We start from the raw sequence: 12,137 nt of genomic DNA, 5'->3' as shown, positions 1-12,137 counted from the left end.
TCAAACAGGATTACAAACATCTTTCTAACTACGTAAGCAGGATGTTTTTCATCTTTCCAACTGCGAGCAATGCCTACTGGGACTCTTCTAGTTCCCTAGTAGGTGGGGCACTTCTAATCCCAGAGGCTAATTAATATCGGCTTCCCCACGTTTCTCCCCAGCAGAATGCTCTCTCATCGACCACTGGAGAAGGAATGAGCCGTTCAGGCAGGAGGAGGCTTTATATGAGTGCTGCAGGGGGCGGGGCTTACGCTCCCAGCTGCAGTGTCATTAGTGACTCTCAAAAATAATTCCTACGTATGTGAGGTGTCTGCTTGACATATTATGTGCATCACATAGTGGACAAACACACAGGTAAGTATTATAGTGTTTGGTCAATGTAATAAAATGTTTGCTTTGATGTCCCTCTGTGACTTCTGTTTTGTAATGTCAACTTGGAGGTTTGATGTCAACTTGGAAGTTTGCTCCTTGCAGCTGCCCTTTTTTTCCGTACCCCTTTGTACCTCACAGAAATTGGTAGTATTGCTCAGAAGAAAACATTACATGATGATTACAGCATTCCACTTGCTCAACACTTTGATTAATAAATGTGGGATTTGGGGTTATGAATGATCATTCAAAAATGTTCAATGTTTCATGGCTGTATGTCATATCACTTCAAATATATAAGAATCAGCTTTATTGGCCAGGTATGTTTAACAGACAAGGAATTGGACTTGGTAGTCAAAATTAACGTCCCTCACTTGCTCCCAGAGCTGAATGGTTCTTCTATTTACAGCAAGTCCAAAACACTGCTAGCCCTGTGCTACATTCATAACATGCTGGAAACATGGCTGTAATTACTCACACTGTACTACAATCATATATCCTTCATAGTTGACATGCTGGAAACATGGCTGTAATTACTCACACTGTACTACATTCATATATCCTTCATAGTTGACATGCTGGAAACATGGCCGTAATTACTCACACTATACTACAATCATATATCCTTCAAAGTTGACATGCTGGAAACATGGCCGTAATTACTCACCACTGTGTGCCCCTGATGACCTTTGAACATGCCTCTGTGATATTGCTGGCCCAATGAAGTCATGTCAGAGTTCCTCTTTTAGAAACAAACATTAATACAGGTTTCAAAGTGGGATAGCAATGCATATATTAAGGTAAGTTCCTGAAAATCTATCAAATGTGCTGTGTTGTCAATGAAGACAAATATAGTCTTGTTACTCACCAGAGTGAGCCCAGCATTGTAAGTATCAAGGTATTCTGTCATTATTGGAGCCACTTGAGTTATCTGAGAAAAAAACAAAAACATTTCTAGTAAAACACTGATAAATGTGTTTGGACTCATACAGCCATGTAGCTTTATATGGAAAATACTTGAGAGTGTGTTGAAAGACGTGTCAGAAAAGTTTCAGGACAACTGCAATTGATCACAGTCTTGGATGTGAGCGATATTATCCACTGCGTGTATTTCCACAAAACTGGACAATTAGCATGTCTACTGTCGGGACAGCGCATGATCAGTTGTTGGAATGACGCACATGCAACGTGCAGGTAAAAGCTGATTTATTGATAGAAATCAAGGGAGCACCATCCTGATCAAGGCAGTGAACCACTGATGGACAGAAGGCAGACGTGCCAACAGAATACCGAGATGAACAGGCGCTGTCCAGATGATGGCGGTGGTTCATCCATGTGCGATCATGACATTAACAAAAGGATGCCGCTGTGTTTCCTTTATCAGTTATGTGACAACAGGTGAACATTGTGACATAATAATGTGGCTGCTACTCCATGAAAACAGGCATGCTCACAACGTCTGAACATCCACTTGTTCCTGGCTCCCAAGAAGATTGCGTTGCTGGAGCAACAGCTCTATTCACCTGGCTCCGTTTAAATTGTTCTTCTTTTTCATGCTCAGTGAGGTCATCAATGGGCCCTGGTTCGCATGAAGGTTTTGCGTGGCAGAAAAGAAGAAATGTGGCTGGGTTGCGTCCAGATTCTACCAGTCTTGGAACACACCTCAAATATATTTGGCTGTATTGGCTATAGTGGCTCCATTTATCTTAGCTCTTTATGGGTTGCATTTTTGACAATCATAACATTTTAGTAAGCAAGCAAGCGTTCTGGTAGTCAATATCATCTCAAATTGAAAAAAATAGAATTTGTATTTCTTCTACTATGTAGTTGTTGACTGATTCCATAGTGCAAACACTAATTAAATAGAAACATTCAGTTGCCAAAAGGTCTTGGACTATAACAAGTAATACCTGAAGAGTGCCCGGGTGTTGTCCATTTGTAAAAGTCATTGCGACATCCTTTGCACGTGTCAGCAGCAAGGATGGCTCAGTCTAGCACAGGCACATTGGAAAATAACTCAACTTGCAGACAATACAATACAATAGCTGGTTTATTTCCTATTTTCATTCCTCTTCATTTGTGTAAACACAACACACCTTGCATTCAGAACCGCCTCCTTCTTGGTTGTACTTGATTAAGGTCTGGTGGCCCTCATCTGGTTGGACCTCGGACACGTGCTTGAACTTGTTTCGACACTCACACGTCAGGAGGAATAACAGTACTGCAAACACATAAAACAAACAGTTTGTATGCATAAGGTGAACAAAGGACCTGTGAATAATACCCAAGATTCCAAACTCGATACGAGCGCCCAATGGCTTACAGACGAGACTGTAGGCTGTGCTGTTGTCAAGCTCTGCGGGGAATAGTAACACTGTTGCATTGTATTGTATTGTATTGCACTGCAAGGATTTATTTCGGACATGTGCAAGAACATAAAAGAAGGGAAAAAACAAAACGAAAATAGTAATGTAAAGAAAAATAATACTAATACAGGAATTTGTGTTTTCAAATATGTTTAGTTACAAGGTTATAAGGTTCATGATGTTTAGCATTGTTCCCCTTCCTTGTACTTTGTAAACACTTAGAGTTTGAACTGTTTCTTAAAGTGGATCGTATTCGTACATTATCAATCCATTCCATAATTTATTTCCACATACTGATAAAGTCTTAAGTGTTGTACGTGTGTACAAATGTTCAAATTACATTTTTCTCTAAGGTTTATACTTTGTCTCTTTTGTTGAGAGTAATTGTTGTACATTCTTGGCTGGCAGGTTATAGTTTGCTTTGTACATCATTTTAGCTGTTTGCAAATGCACCAAATCGTTGAATTTCAATATTTTTGGTTCAATTAAGTATTTGTACGTTTTCTATATTCTAAATGATGTACAAAACCCAAAAGCAGTGAAGTTGTCACGCTGTGTAAATAGTAAATAAAAACAGAACACAATGATTTGCAAGTGATTTTCAACTTATATTCAATTGAATAGACTGCAAAGACAAGATATTTCATGTTCACACTGAGAAACCAATGTTTTTATTTTGCAACTAATCATGAACTTATAATTTAAAGGCAGCAAGACATTGTACACAATTTGGCACAGGGTCATTTTTTAGCACTGTTTTACGTGGCCTTTCCTTTTAACAACACTCAGTAAAGGTTTGGGAACTGAGGAGACACATTTTTGAAGTGGAATTATTTCCCATTCTTGCTTGATGTACACTGTACTGGAGAGGAGGCTACGCCGGATAGTCGAACCTCGGATTCAGGAGGAACAGGTTTTCGTCCTGGTCGTGGAACTGTGGACCAGCTCTATACTCTCGGCAGGGTCCTTGAGGGTGCATGGGAGTTTGCCCAACCAGTCTACATGTGTTTTGTGGACTTGGAGAAGGCATTCGACCGTGTCCCTCGGGAAGTCCTGTGGGGAGTGCTCAGAGAGTATGGGGTATCGGACTGTCTGATTGTGGCAGTCCGCTCCCTGTATGATCATTGCCAGAGCTTGGTCCGCATTGCCGGCAGTAAGTCGGACACGTTTCCAGTGAGGGTTGGACTCCGCCAAGGCTGCCCTTTGTCACCCATTCTGTTCATAACTTTTATGGGCAGAATTTCTAGGTGCAGTCAAGGCGTTGAGGGGATCTGGTTTGGTGGCTGCAGGATTAGGTCTCTGCTTTTTGCAGATGATGTGGTCCTGTTGGCTTCATCTGGCCAGGATCTTCAGCTCTCACTGGATCGGTTCGCAGCTGAGTGTGAAGCGACTGGGATGAGAATCAGCACCTCCAAGTCCGAGTCCATGGTTCTTGCCCGGAAAAGGGTGGAGTGCCATCTCCGGATTGGGGAGGAGATCTTGCCCCAAGTGGAGGAGTTCAAGTACCTCGGAGTCTTGTTCACGAGTGAGGGAAGAGTGGATGGTGAGATCGACAGGCGGATCGGTGCGGCGTCTTCAGTAATGCGGACGCTATATCGATCCGTTGTGGTGAAGAAGGAGCTGAGCCGGAAGGCAAAGCTCTCAATTTACCGGTCGATCTACATTCCCATCCTCACCTATGGTCATGAGCTTTGGGTTATGACCGAAAGGACAAGATCACGGGTACAAGCGGCCGAAATGAGTTTCCTCCGCCGGGTGGCGGGGCTCTCCCTTAGAGAGAGAGTGAGAAGCTCTGTCATCCGAGAGGAGCTCAAAGTAAAGCCGCTGCTCCTCCACATCGAGAGGAGCCAGATGAGGTGGTTCGGGCATCTGGTCAGGATGCCACCCGAACGCCTCCCTAGGGAGGTGTTTAGGGCACGTCCGACCGGTAGGAGGCCGCGGGGAAGACCCAGGACACGTTAGGAAAACTATGTCTCCCGGCTGGCCTGGGAACGCCTCGGGGTCCCACAGGAAGAGCTGGACGAAGTGGCTGGGGAGAGGGAAGTCTGGGCTTCCCTGCTTAGGCTGCTGACCCCGCGACCCGACCTCGGATAAGCGGAAGAAGATGGATGGATGCTTGATGTACAGCTTAACTTGTTCAACAGTCCGTGGTCTCTGTTGTGGTATTTTAGGCTTCATAGTGCGCCACACATTTTCAATAGGAGACAGGTCTGGACTACAGGCAGGCCAGTCTAGTACCCGCACTCTTTTACTATGAAGCCACGCTTTTGTAACACCTGGCTTGGCATTGTCTTGCTGAAATAAGCAGGGGTGTCCATTAAAACGTTGCTTGGATGGCAACATATGTTGCTCCAAAAGCTGTATGTATCTTTCAGCATTAATGGTGCCTTCACAGATGTGTAAGTTACCCATGTCTTGAGCACTAATACACCCCCATACCATCACAGAGGATGGCTTTTGAACTTTGCGCCAATAACAATCCGGATGGTTCTTTTTCTCTTTGTTCCGGAGGACACAACGTCCACAGTTTCCAAAATCAATTTGAAATGTGGACTCGTCAGCCCACAGAACACTTTTACATCAATCCATCTTAGATGAGCTCAGGCCCAGTGAAGCCGGCGGCGTTTCTGGGTGTTGTTGATAAATGCCTTTGGCTTTGCATAGTAGAGTTTTAACTTGCACTTACAGATGTAGCGACCAACTGTAATTACTGACAGTGGTTTTCTGAAGTGTTCCTGACCCCATGTGGTAATACCCTTTACACGTTGATGTCACTTTTTGATGCAGTAAGTACCGCCTGAGGGATCAAAGGTCATGGGCATTCAATGTTGGTTTTCAGCCTTGCTGCTTACGTGCAGTGATTTCTCCAGATTTGCTGAACCTTTTGATGATATTACGGAGCATAGATGGTGAAATCCCTAAATTCCTTGTTGAGAAATGTTGTTCTTAAACAATTTGCTCAGGCATTTGTTGACAAAGTGGTGACCCTCGCCCCGTCCTTGTTTGTGAATGACTGAGCATTTCATGGAAGCTGCTTTTATACCCAATCATGGCACCCACCTGTTCCCAATTAGCCTGTTCACCTGTGGGATGTTCCAAAATAAGTCTTTGATGAGCATTTCTCAACTTTCTCAGTATTTTTGCCACTTGTGCCAGCTTTTTTGAAACATGTTGCAGGCATCAAATTCCAAATGAGCTAATATTTGCAAAAAATAAAGTTTTCAGTTTGAACGTTAAATATCTGCAGTCTATTCAATTTAGTATAAGTTGAAAAGGATTTGTTGTATTCTCTTTTTATTTACCATTTACACAACGTGACAATTTCACTGTTTTTGGGTTTTATATTATTATAACTGATCTATTTTTGTAACAGTTAGTGAAAGAAGAGTACTTTTGTAATTTTTTTCCCCATATTTGTAGACAATTATGGAAATACTAGCGAGTAGAAGAGAATATGAACTGAGTTTTCATCCTCAATATATTTTGCTTGAGTGACTATTGAAGTATTTATTGCTACCTTATGTTGTATATGTTTTATATGAGATGTCAAGTTAATTGTATTTTTTTTTTTAATTATTCACACATGTAGTTTATTTTACTCTGTCAATAACTACTCCATCTATTTGTATTCATCTTTGACTTTCTCTTCTGATATTGTAGGATACACTCTGTCAGTCCCAGAATTGATTCCTGGGGTACGCCACAAGATATATTTAGCTCTGTCGACAAACGTTTGGCTCGCTTCAGGTATTGTTTCTATTGTAATGCCATACCGTTCTAATTTGTGTCACATTGTCTTGGTTTTTTCTGTCTTTTGATTTGCATGTTTTATTTTGAAAAGCAACTCCTCTTGTTTCAGATCACGGGTCCTTCCTCTTGTGTCACCAGTCTGACGTCATCCCTGACCCTTGATTGTTTCCACCTGTTTCCCATTACCCTCATGTTCCATATAAGCCCATGCCTCCCCTTGTTCTGTGCCAGATTGTCTCGAGCTTTCGTGCCTGTCTAGCATCCATGTTCATGTTCATGTTCATGTTCATGTCCATGCCTTGCTTCGTCCCACGTCTACTTCGTTGTATCCAGATATTCCCACGCTGTAATTTTGAGTTAACTTTTTTCCTCCCTCAGAGCGACTTTTGTTATCTAGCCTTTTTTCAACCGCAGTGGTGAGTTATGATTTTTTCCTAATGATCTTCCTTCCTCAAAGTTTTTGAGTGTTTTTTTGTTTACATTTATTAGAATAAGTAGTAGTCGTAGTAGTAATTTTTATAGTCATTATTTTCTTCCTCCTGTTGGAGCGTTTTTTGTTAAAGTTTTTATAGCAGATACGGTGCTAATTATAGTTTGTCTTTATTTTTGTATTTCCTCCTTTTGGAGTGATTTTCAGTTTTTCCCTTTTTGGAACCTTTTTGGAACCTTTTTTCGCTGTCTGTTTTTGAGTTGAGTTGAGTTTGAGTTTATTTCGAACATGCAAGCATATAACATGATTTTGTGAATCAGTAATTTGAATATACTCTGCTCTGGAGGTTTAAGAGTTTTCAAAATAAAGGCGTTATTTAGTATCCCATCTCTGCATCTGAGTCCCTTCCTTCGTCCAAGCCTGACAATTTGTCAATTATAATATTATTATTGTGTGGAATGCTTTTGTCAGATCAATAAACAACAGCTTCATACTATTTATGACCAAGTGCATTGGTAAATCACCTGTGTGAAGTGGCCCCGATTTACATTTATTCACAATTTTTCACAATTTAGATGATTTCTTCATATGTCACCTTCTTGACGAACATCAAGATGGAATTTATTTCTATGGTGTTATTCAAGTCCTCAACTTTCTGGGCTCAATGTTGCTACCAGAGTTTTTGATAATTTTGAAACTCTTTTGACCACTGATTGCAATTACAGCCACAGAAGAGTTAGCTAGCATCTTGGGACCATGTTTGGTCCGGTGAGAAGCACACATTTGCTGAAGTAAGGCCAATTGGAAGAGCTGTTAGCCTCCAGCCAACGGCCCAAATGCACCGCAATCATACTTGCCAACCCTTCTGATTTTCCCAGGAGACTCCAGAATTTCAGTGCCCCTCCCGAAAATCTCCCGGGGCTACCATTCCCCCGAATTTCTCCCGATTTCCACCTGGAAATTAATATTGGGGGCGTGCCGTATAGGCACTGCCTTTAGCGTACTCTAAAACTGTCTTCACGTCCGCTTTTCCTCCATACTAACAGCGTGTCGGCCTAGTTACATAATATATACGGCTTCTACACACATATACTGTAAGTGAATGCCAGGTATACTTGATCAACAGCCAGTGGCCTAGTGGTTAGAGTGTCCGCCCTGAGATCGGTAGGTTGTGGGTTCAAACCCCGGCCGAGTCATACCAAAGACTATAAAAAATGGGACCCATTACCTCCCTGCTTGGCACTCAGTATCAAGGGTTGGAATTGGGGGTTAAATCACCAATAATGATTCCCGGGCACGTCCACCGCTGCTGCCCACTGCTCCCCTCACCTCCCAGGGGGTGATCAAGGGTGATGGGTTAAATGCAGAGAATAATTTCGCCACACCTAGTGTGTGTGTGACAATCATTGGTACTTTAACTTTTAACTTTAACTTTATACAGGCCACACTGAGGGTGGCCGTATACACAACTTTAACACTGTTACAAATATGCGCCACACTGTGAACCCACACCAAACAAGAATGACAAACACATTTTGGGAGAACATCCGCACCGTAACACAACATAAACACAACAGAACAAATACCCAGAACCCCTTGCAACACTAACTCTTCCGGGACGCTACAATATACAACCCCGCTACCACCAAACCCACCCCCCCATCTCCAGAATTCAGAGGTCTCAAGGTTGGCAAGTATGACCGCAATTTAAAGCAGGTACCTAGTAACGAGAAGCTTCAATGAGATTGCACGGCAATAGTTTGGAGCTGTGTTAGGTTCAAGGTTCAAGGGTTTTATTCGTCACATGCAGAGTACACCACAGTGAAATGCTTTTTTCCATGCTCTTCAGATATTGCGTACAGTGGGATCCAAACACTAGTTGCTGAATCTAATACACTAAATACAAAAAATACAACAATTTGAATAGCTCTGATGTACATTAATTACAAGACAATAAGTTGCACAATAAGTCCCAGTAGTTATGGTAGAAGTATCAGTACAAGTAAAAGTACAGTAGTCACATACGGTACCAGTGCAATATGACATAGTATAACAGTATATACAGTATAAACAGTATATACAGTATAGGAAGTAATAAATATTAAGGTGTCTACAGTTCTTTTGGCAGTTGAGTAGTGACAGTAGTATGAACAAACAGTATGACTTCTTTATACTCTTGTTTTTACATTATTTACAGTCATTGAATGAAGAGTATTGTAGTCCGGTAATTACAGTGGTAAGTAAAGTGATTCTTGTGCAATTGTGATAAAGTGTTAATCAGCGGTGCAGTTGAGCAGTCTGATGGCTTGGGGATAGAAGCTCCTCCTGAGTCTCTCCGTGTTGGCCATGAGACTTGCCTGACTGCAGCAGTGAGAAGCTTGGGTGGCTAGAGTCCCTCACTATCCTCTTGGCCTTGGATCTACACCGCCTGGTGTAGATGTTGCAGATGGTTGGGAGCACACCTCCAATGGTGCGCTCGGCTGATCTGGCCACTCTCTGCAGTCTGTTGCGGTCGTGCGCGGTGCTATTCCCAAACCAGGAGGTGATGTTTCCAGTCATGACACTGTTGTGCATGAGTAGAAGTTTCTGAGGATCTTGTGGTTTAGTTTGAACTTCCTGAGTCTCCTGAGGAAATAGAGACGCTGTCGTGCCTTTTTCACCACGTTGTCTTTGTGTGTGGTCCAGGACAGGTCTTCTGATATTGTCACTCTGAGGTATTTGAAGTTGGTCACTCTCTCGACCAGCGTCCCGTCTATGCTGAGTGGACTGTAGTTCCTTGCCCCCCATCTCCTAAAATCCACTATGATCTCCTTGGTCTTGCTGACGTTCAGGGTGAGGTGGTTCTCCTGACACCATAGTGCCAGGTTCTTCACTTCACTCAGGTAGGCCATCTCATCGTTACCAGAGATCAGGCCCACCACAGCTGTGTCATCAGCAAATTTCACAATGGAGTTGGTGGTGTTTTTAGCCACACAGTCATGTGTGTAAAGTGAATAGAGGAGGGGGCTCAGAACGCAGCCCTGGGGGGCTCCGGTGTTGAGGATGATGGTTGATGGGGTGCAATTCCCTGCTCTCACCACTTGTGGTCTGCCTGTCAGGAAATCCAGGACCCACTGACAGAGGGTTGAGTTCAAGCCCAGGTCCTTGAGCTTGATGACAAGCTTGGATGGGACTATGGTGTTGAATGCTGAACTGTAGTCTATGAACAGCATTCTCACATAGTTCCCCTGCCTTTTGTCCAGGTGTGTCGTGGCGGTATGCAATACGTGTGCGATTGCATCGTCGGTTGACCTGTTTGGGCGGTATGCAAATTGCAGGGGGTCTATAGTGGTGGTGGGGGGGGGGGGGGGGGGGGGGGGGGGCATATGTGGTCTTTGATTAGCTTCTCAAAGCACTTCATGGCTAGGGGGTGAGGGCTACGGGGTGGTAGTCGTTGAGGCAGGCAGGGGCAGATTTCTTTGGAACAGGGACAATGGTGCATTTTTCAGACAGGTGGGGATGACGGACTCTTCAAGGGACATATTGAATATGTCTGTGAATACCAGTGCCAGTTGGTCAGCACAGACATTTAGGATGCAACCGGGAATGCCGTCTGGCCCTGTGGCTTTTCTGGTATTCACCCTCTTGAAGGTTCTCCTCACGTCATGTTCTGTTATTCTGAATGCTGAGTCTCCATTGCCAGTGGCCATACCCTCTTCTGCGGCGCCATGAATGCTGCTGTTGGAATTTGCAGCCTCAAACCGTGCATAAAAGGTATTTAGCTCATTTGCCAGGGAGACATCAGCATTCACCATGGGGGGGCTGCCTTTGTAGTCTGTCATGGTTCTGATTCCTTGCCATACAGCTATGGAGTCAGCCTGCTGAAATTGAAACTCCATTTTGTCCCTGTATCTTCCCTTTGCCTGTTTCACTACACGCCTGACATCATAGCACGCTGCCTTGTAAGCGTGCATGTCGCCGGTCGCGCGCCCTCTGCTGTAGGCTTAGGTGCGCGCTTTCAAAGCCTCTCGGACCGATCTATCAACCCAGGGCTTCTGATTTGGAAAAACCCTTACTGTGTATGTGGGGACTATTTCCTCGACCAGTTTACCAACAAAGTCCAGCACAGTGTCTGTATATTTGTCAATGTTGTCTGTGCCCTCGCGGAACACGCTCCAGTCTGTACAATCTAGCACGTCCTGGAGCGCGCTCTCTGAGTTCACAGACCAACACTTGACTTCTCGCGTCACCACGGGCGCGCGCTTCAAACTTTGTTTATACACAGGTACGAGCAAGATGGCGGAGTGATCTGATTTACCGAAGGCTGATAAAAACTGTGATTTATAGCCGCATTTGAACTGCGAGTAGCGGTGGTCCAGTATATTATCGCCTCGGGTAGGACAGGTCACGTTTTGGTAAAACGTTGGTAATACCGTTTTAAGTTTCGCCTTATCAAAGTCTCCAGCAACCACAATAGCAGCATCAACATGAGCTGTCTGGAGTTTATTTACATGGTCGTAGAGCTCCGAAAGCGCGGTCTCAATGTTGGCCTGGGGTGGAATGTATACACCGATGAGGATAACTGATGTTAGCTCCCTTGGTAGGTAGAACGGGCGGCATTTGGTGATGAGAAACTCCAGGTCCGGTGAGCAGTGTTCCCCTATCTTCTCCACACTGCTCGGTCCACACCAGTGTTTATTCACCATAAAACACACGCCTCCGCCTCTCGATTTCCTCGACGACTAGTTCCTGTTGCTCCGGTACATGGAGAAGGGCTCCAGGCTGATGGCGTGGTCTGGAACCTCCGGTGTGAGACAGATCTCCGTGAAACACAGGACGTTACAGTCTCCGATGTCCCGCTGGAACTTAATCCTCGCCCTAATGTCGTCCAGCTTGTTCTCAATTGACTGGACGTTGGAGAGCAGGATAGAAGGGAGAGGCGTCCGGCTCGCACGTCTTCTCACGCGGTTCCTTATTACCCCTCAGCTGCCACGGTATCGATGGTGTGTCCGCCATTGTCCTTTGTTGTTGTTACCGGCATTTGGATGGACTCTCAATTCTGCCGGCAGTTCCTTCAAGAGGTCCGAGCTTCGTTGAAGTTGGTGAGTTGTTTTTGAATTTATGTCCAAAAGAGTCTGTCGGTCGTAAACAATTGTTGTGCCGTTGGTCGAAGTAAAACAAACAAAAAAATCTACACAAATTAACCAAAATACACAAATCTTGTGACGAGAGCGTGGAGAGGC

The 12,137-nt window shown here is 44.1% G+C and overlaps 2 protein-coding genes across 3 annotated transcripts in view; one reads left to right on the top strand and one right to left on the bottom strand.

Moving 5' to 3' along the window:
• slc36a1 (solute carrier family 36 member 1) overlaps positions 1–12,137 on the top strand; it is a 532,187-nt gene that overhangs the window by 251,043 nt on the left and 269,007 nt on the right. The window lies entirely within an intron of this gene.
• Positions 1–12,137, bottom strand: part of cdh26.1 (cadherin 26, tandem duplicate 1) — a 35,427-nt gene that overhangs the window by 7,187 nt on the left and 16,103 nt on the right. For both annotated transcript variants that reach the window (XM_061935314.2, XM_061935315.2), the window contains exons 13-16: positions 2,466–2,590; positions 2,280–2,360; positions 1,238–1,300; positions 1,037–1,111 (exon numbers count right to left, since the gene is read on the bottom strand). In XM_061935314.2, coding sequence (XP_061791298.1) covers positions 1,037–1,111; positions 1,238–1,300; positions 2,280–2,360; positions 2,466–2,590 — 344 coding nt within the window. The remainder of the gene's footprint in view (positions 1–1,036; positions 1,112–1,237; positions 1,301–2,279; positions 2,361–2,465; positions 2,591–12,137) is intronic.

The sequence above is a fragment of the Nerophis lumbriciformis genome, linkage group LG16 (genome assembly GCF_033978685.3).
Source record: "Nerophis lumbriciformis linkage group LG16, RoL_Nlum_v2.1, whole genome shotgun sequence".
Classification (NCBI taxonomy): domain Eukaryota; kingdom Metazoa; phylum Chordata; class Actinopteri; order Syngnathiformes; family Syngnathidae; genus Nerophis; species Nerophis lumbriciformis.
This window is presented reverse-complemented; position numbering and strand designations above follow the sequence as displayed.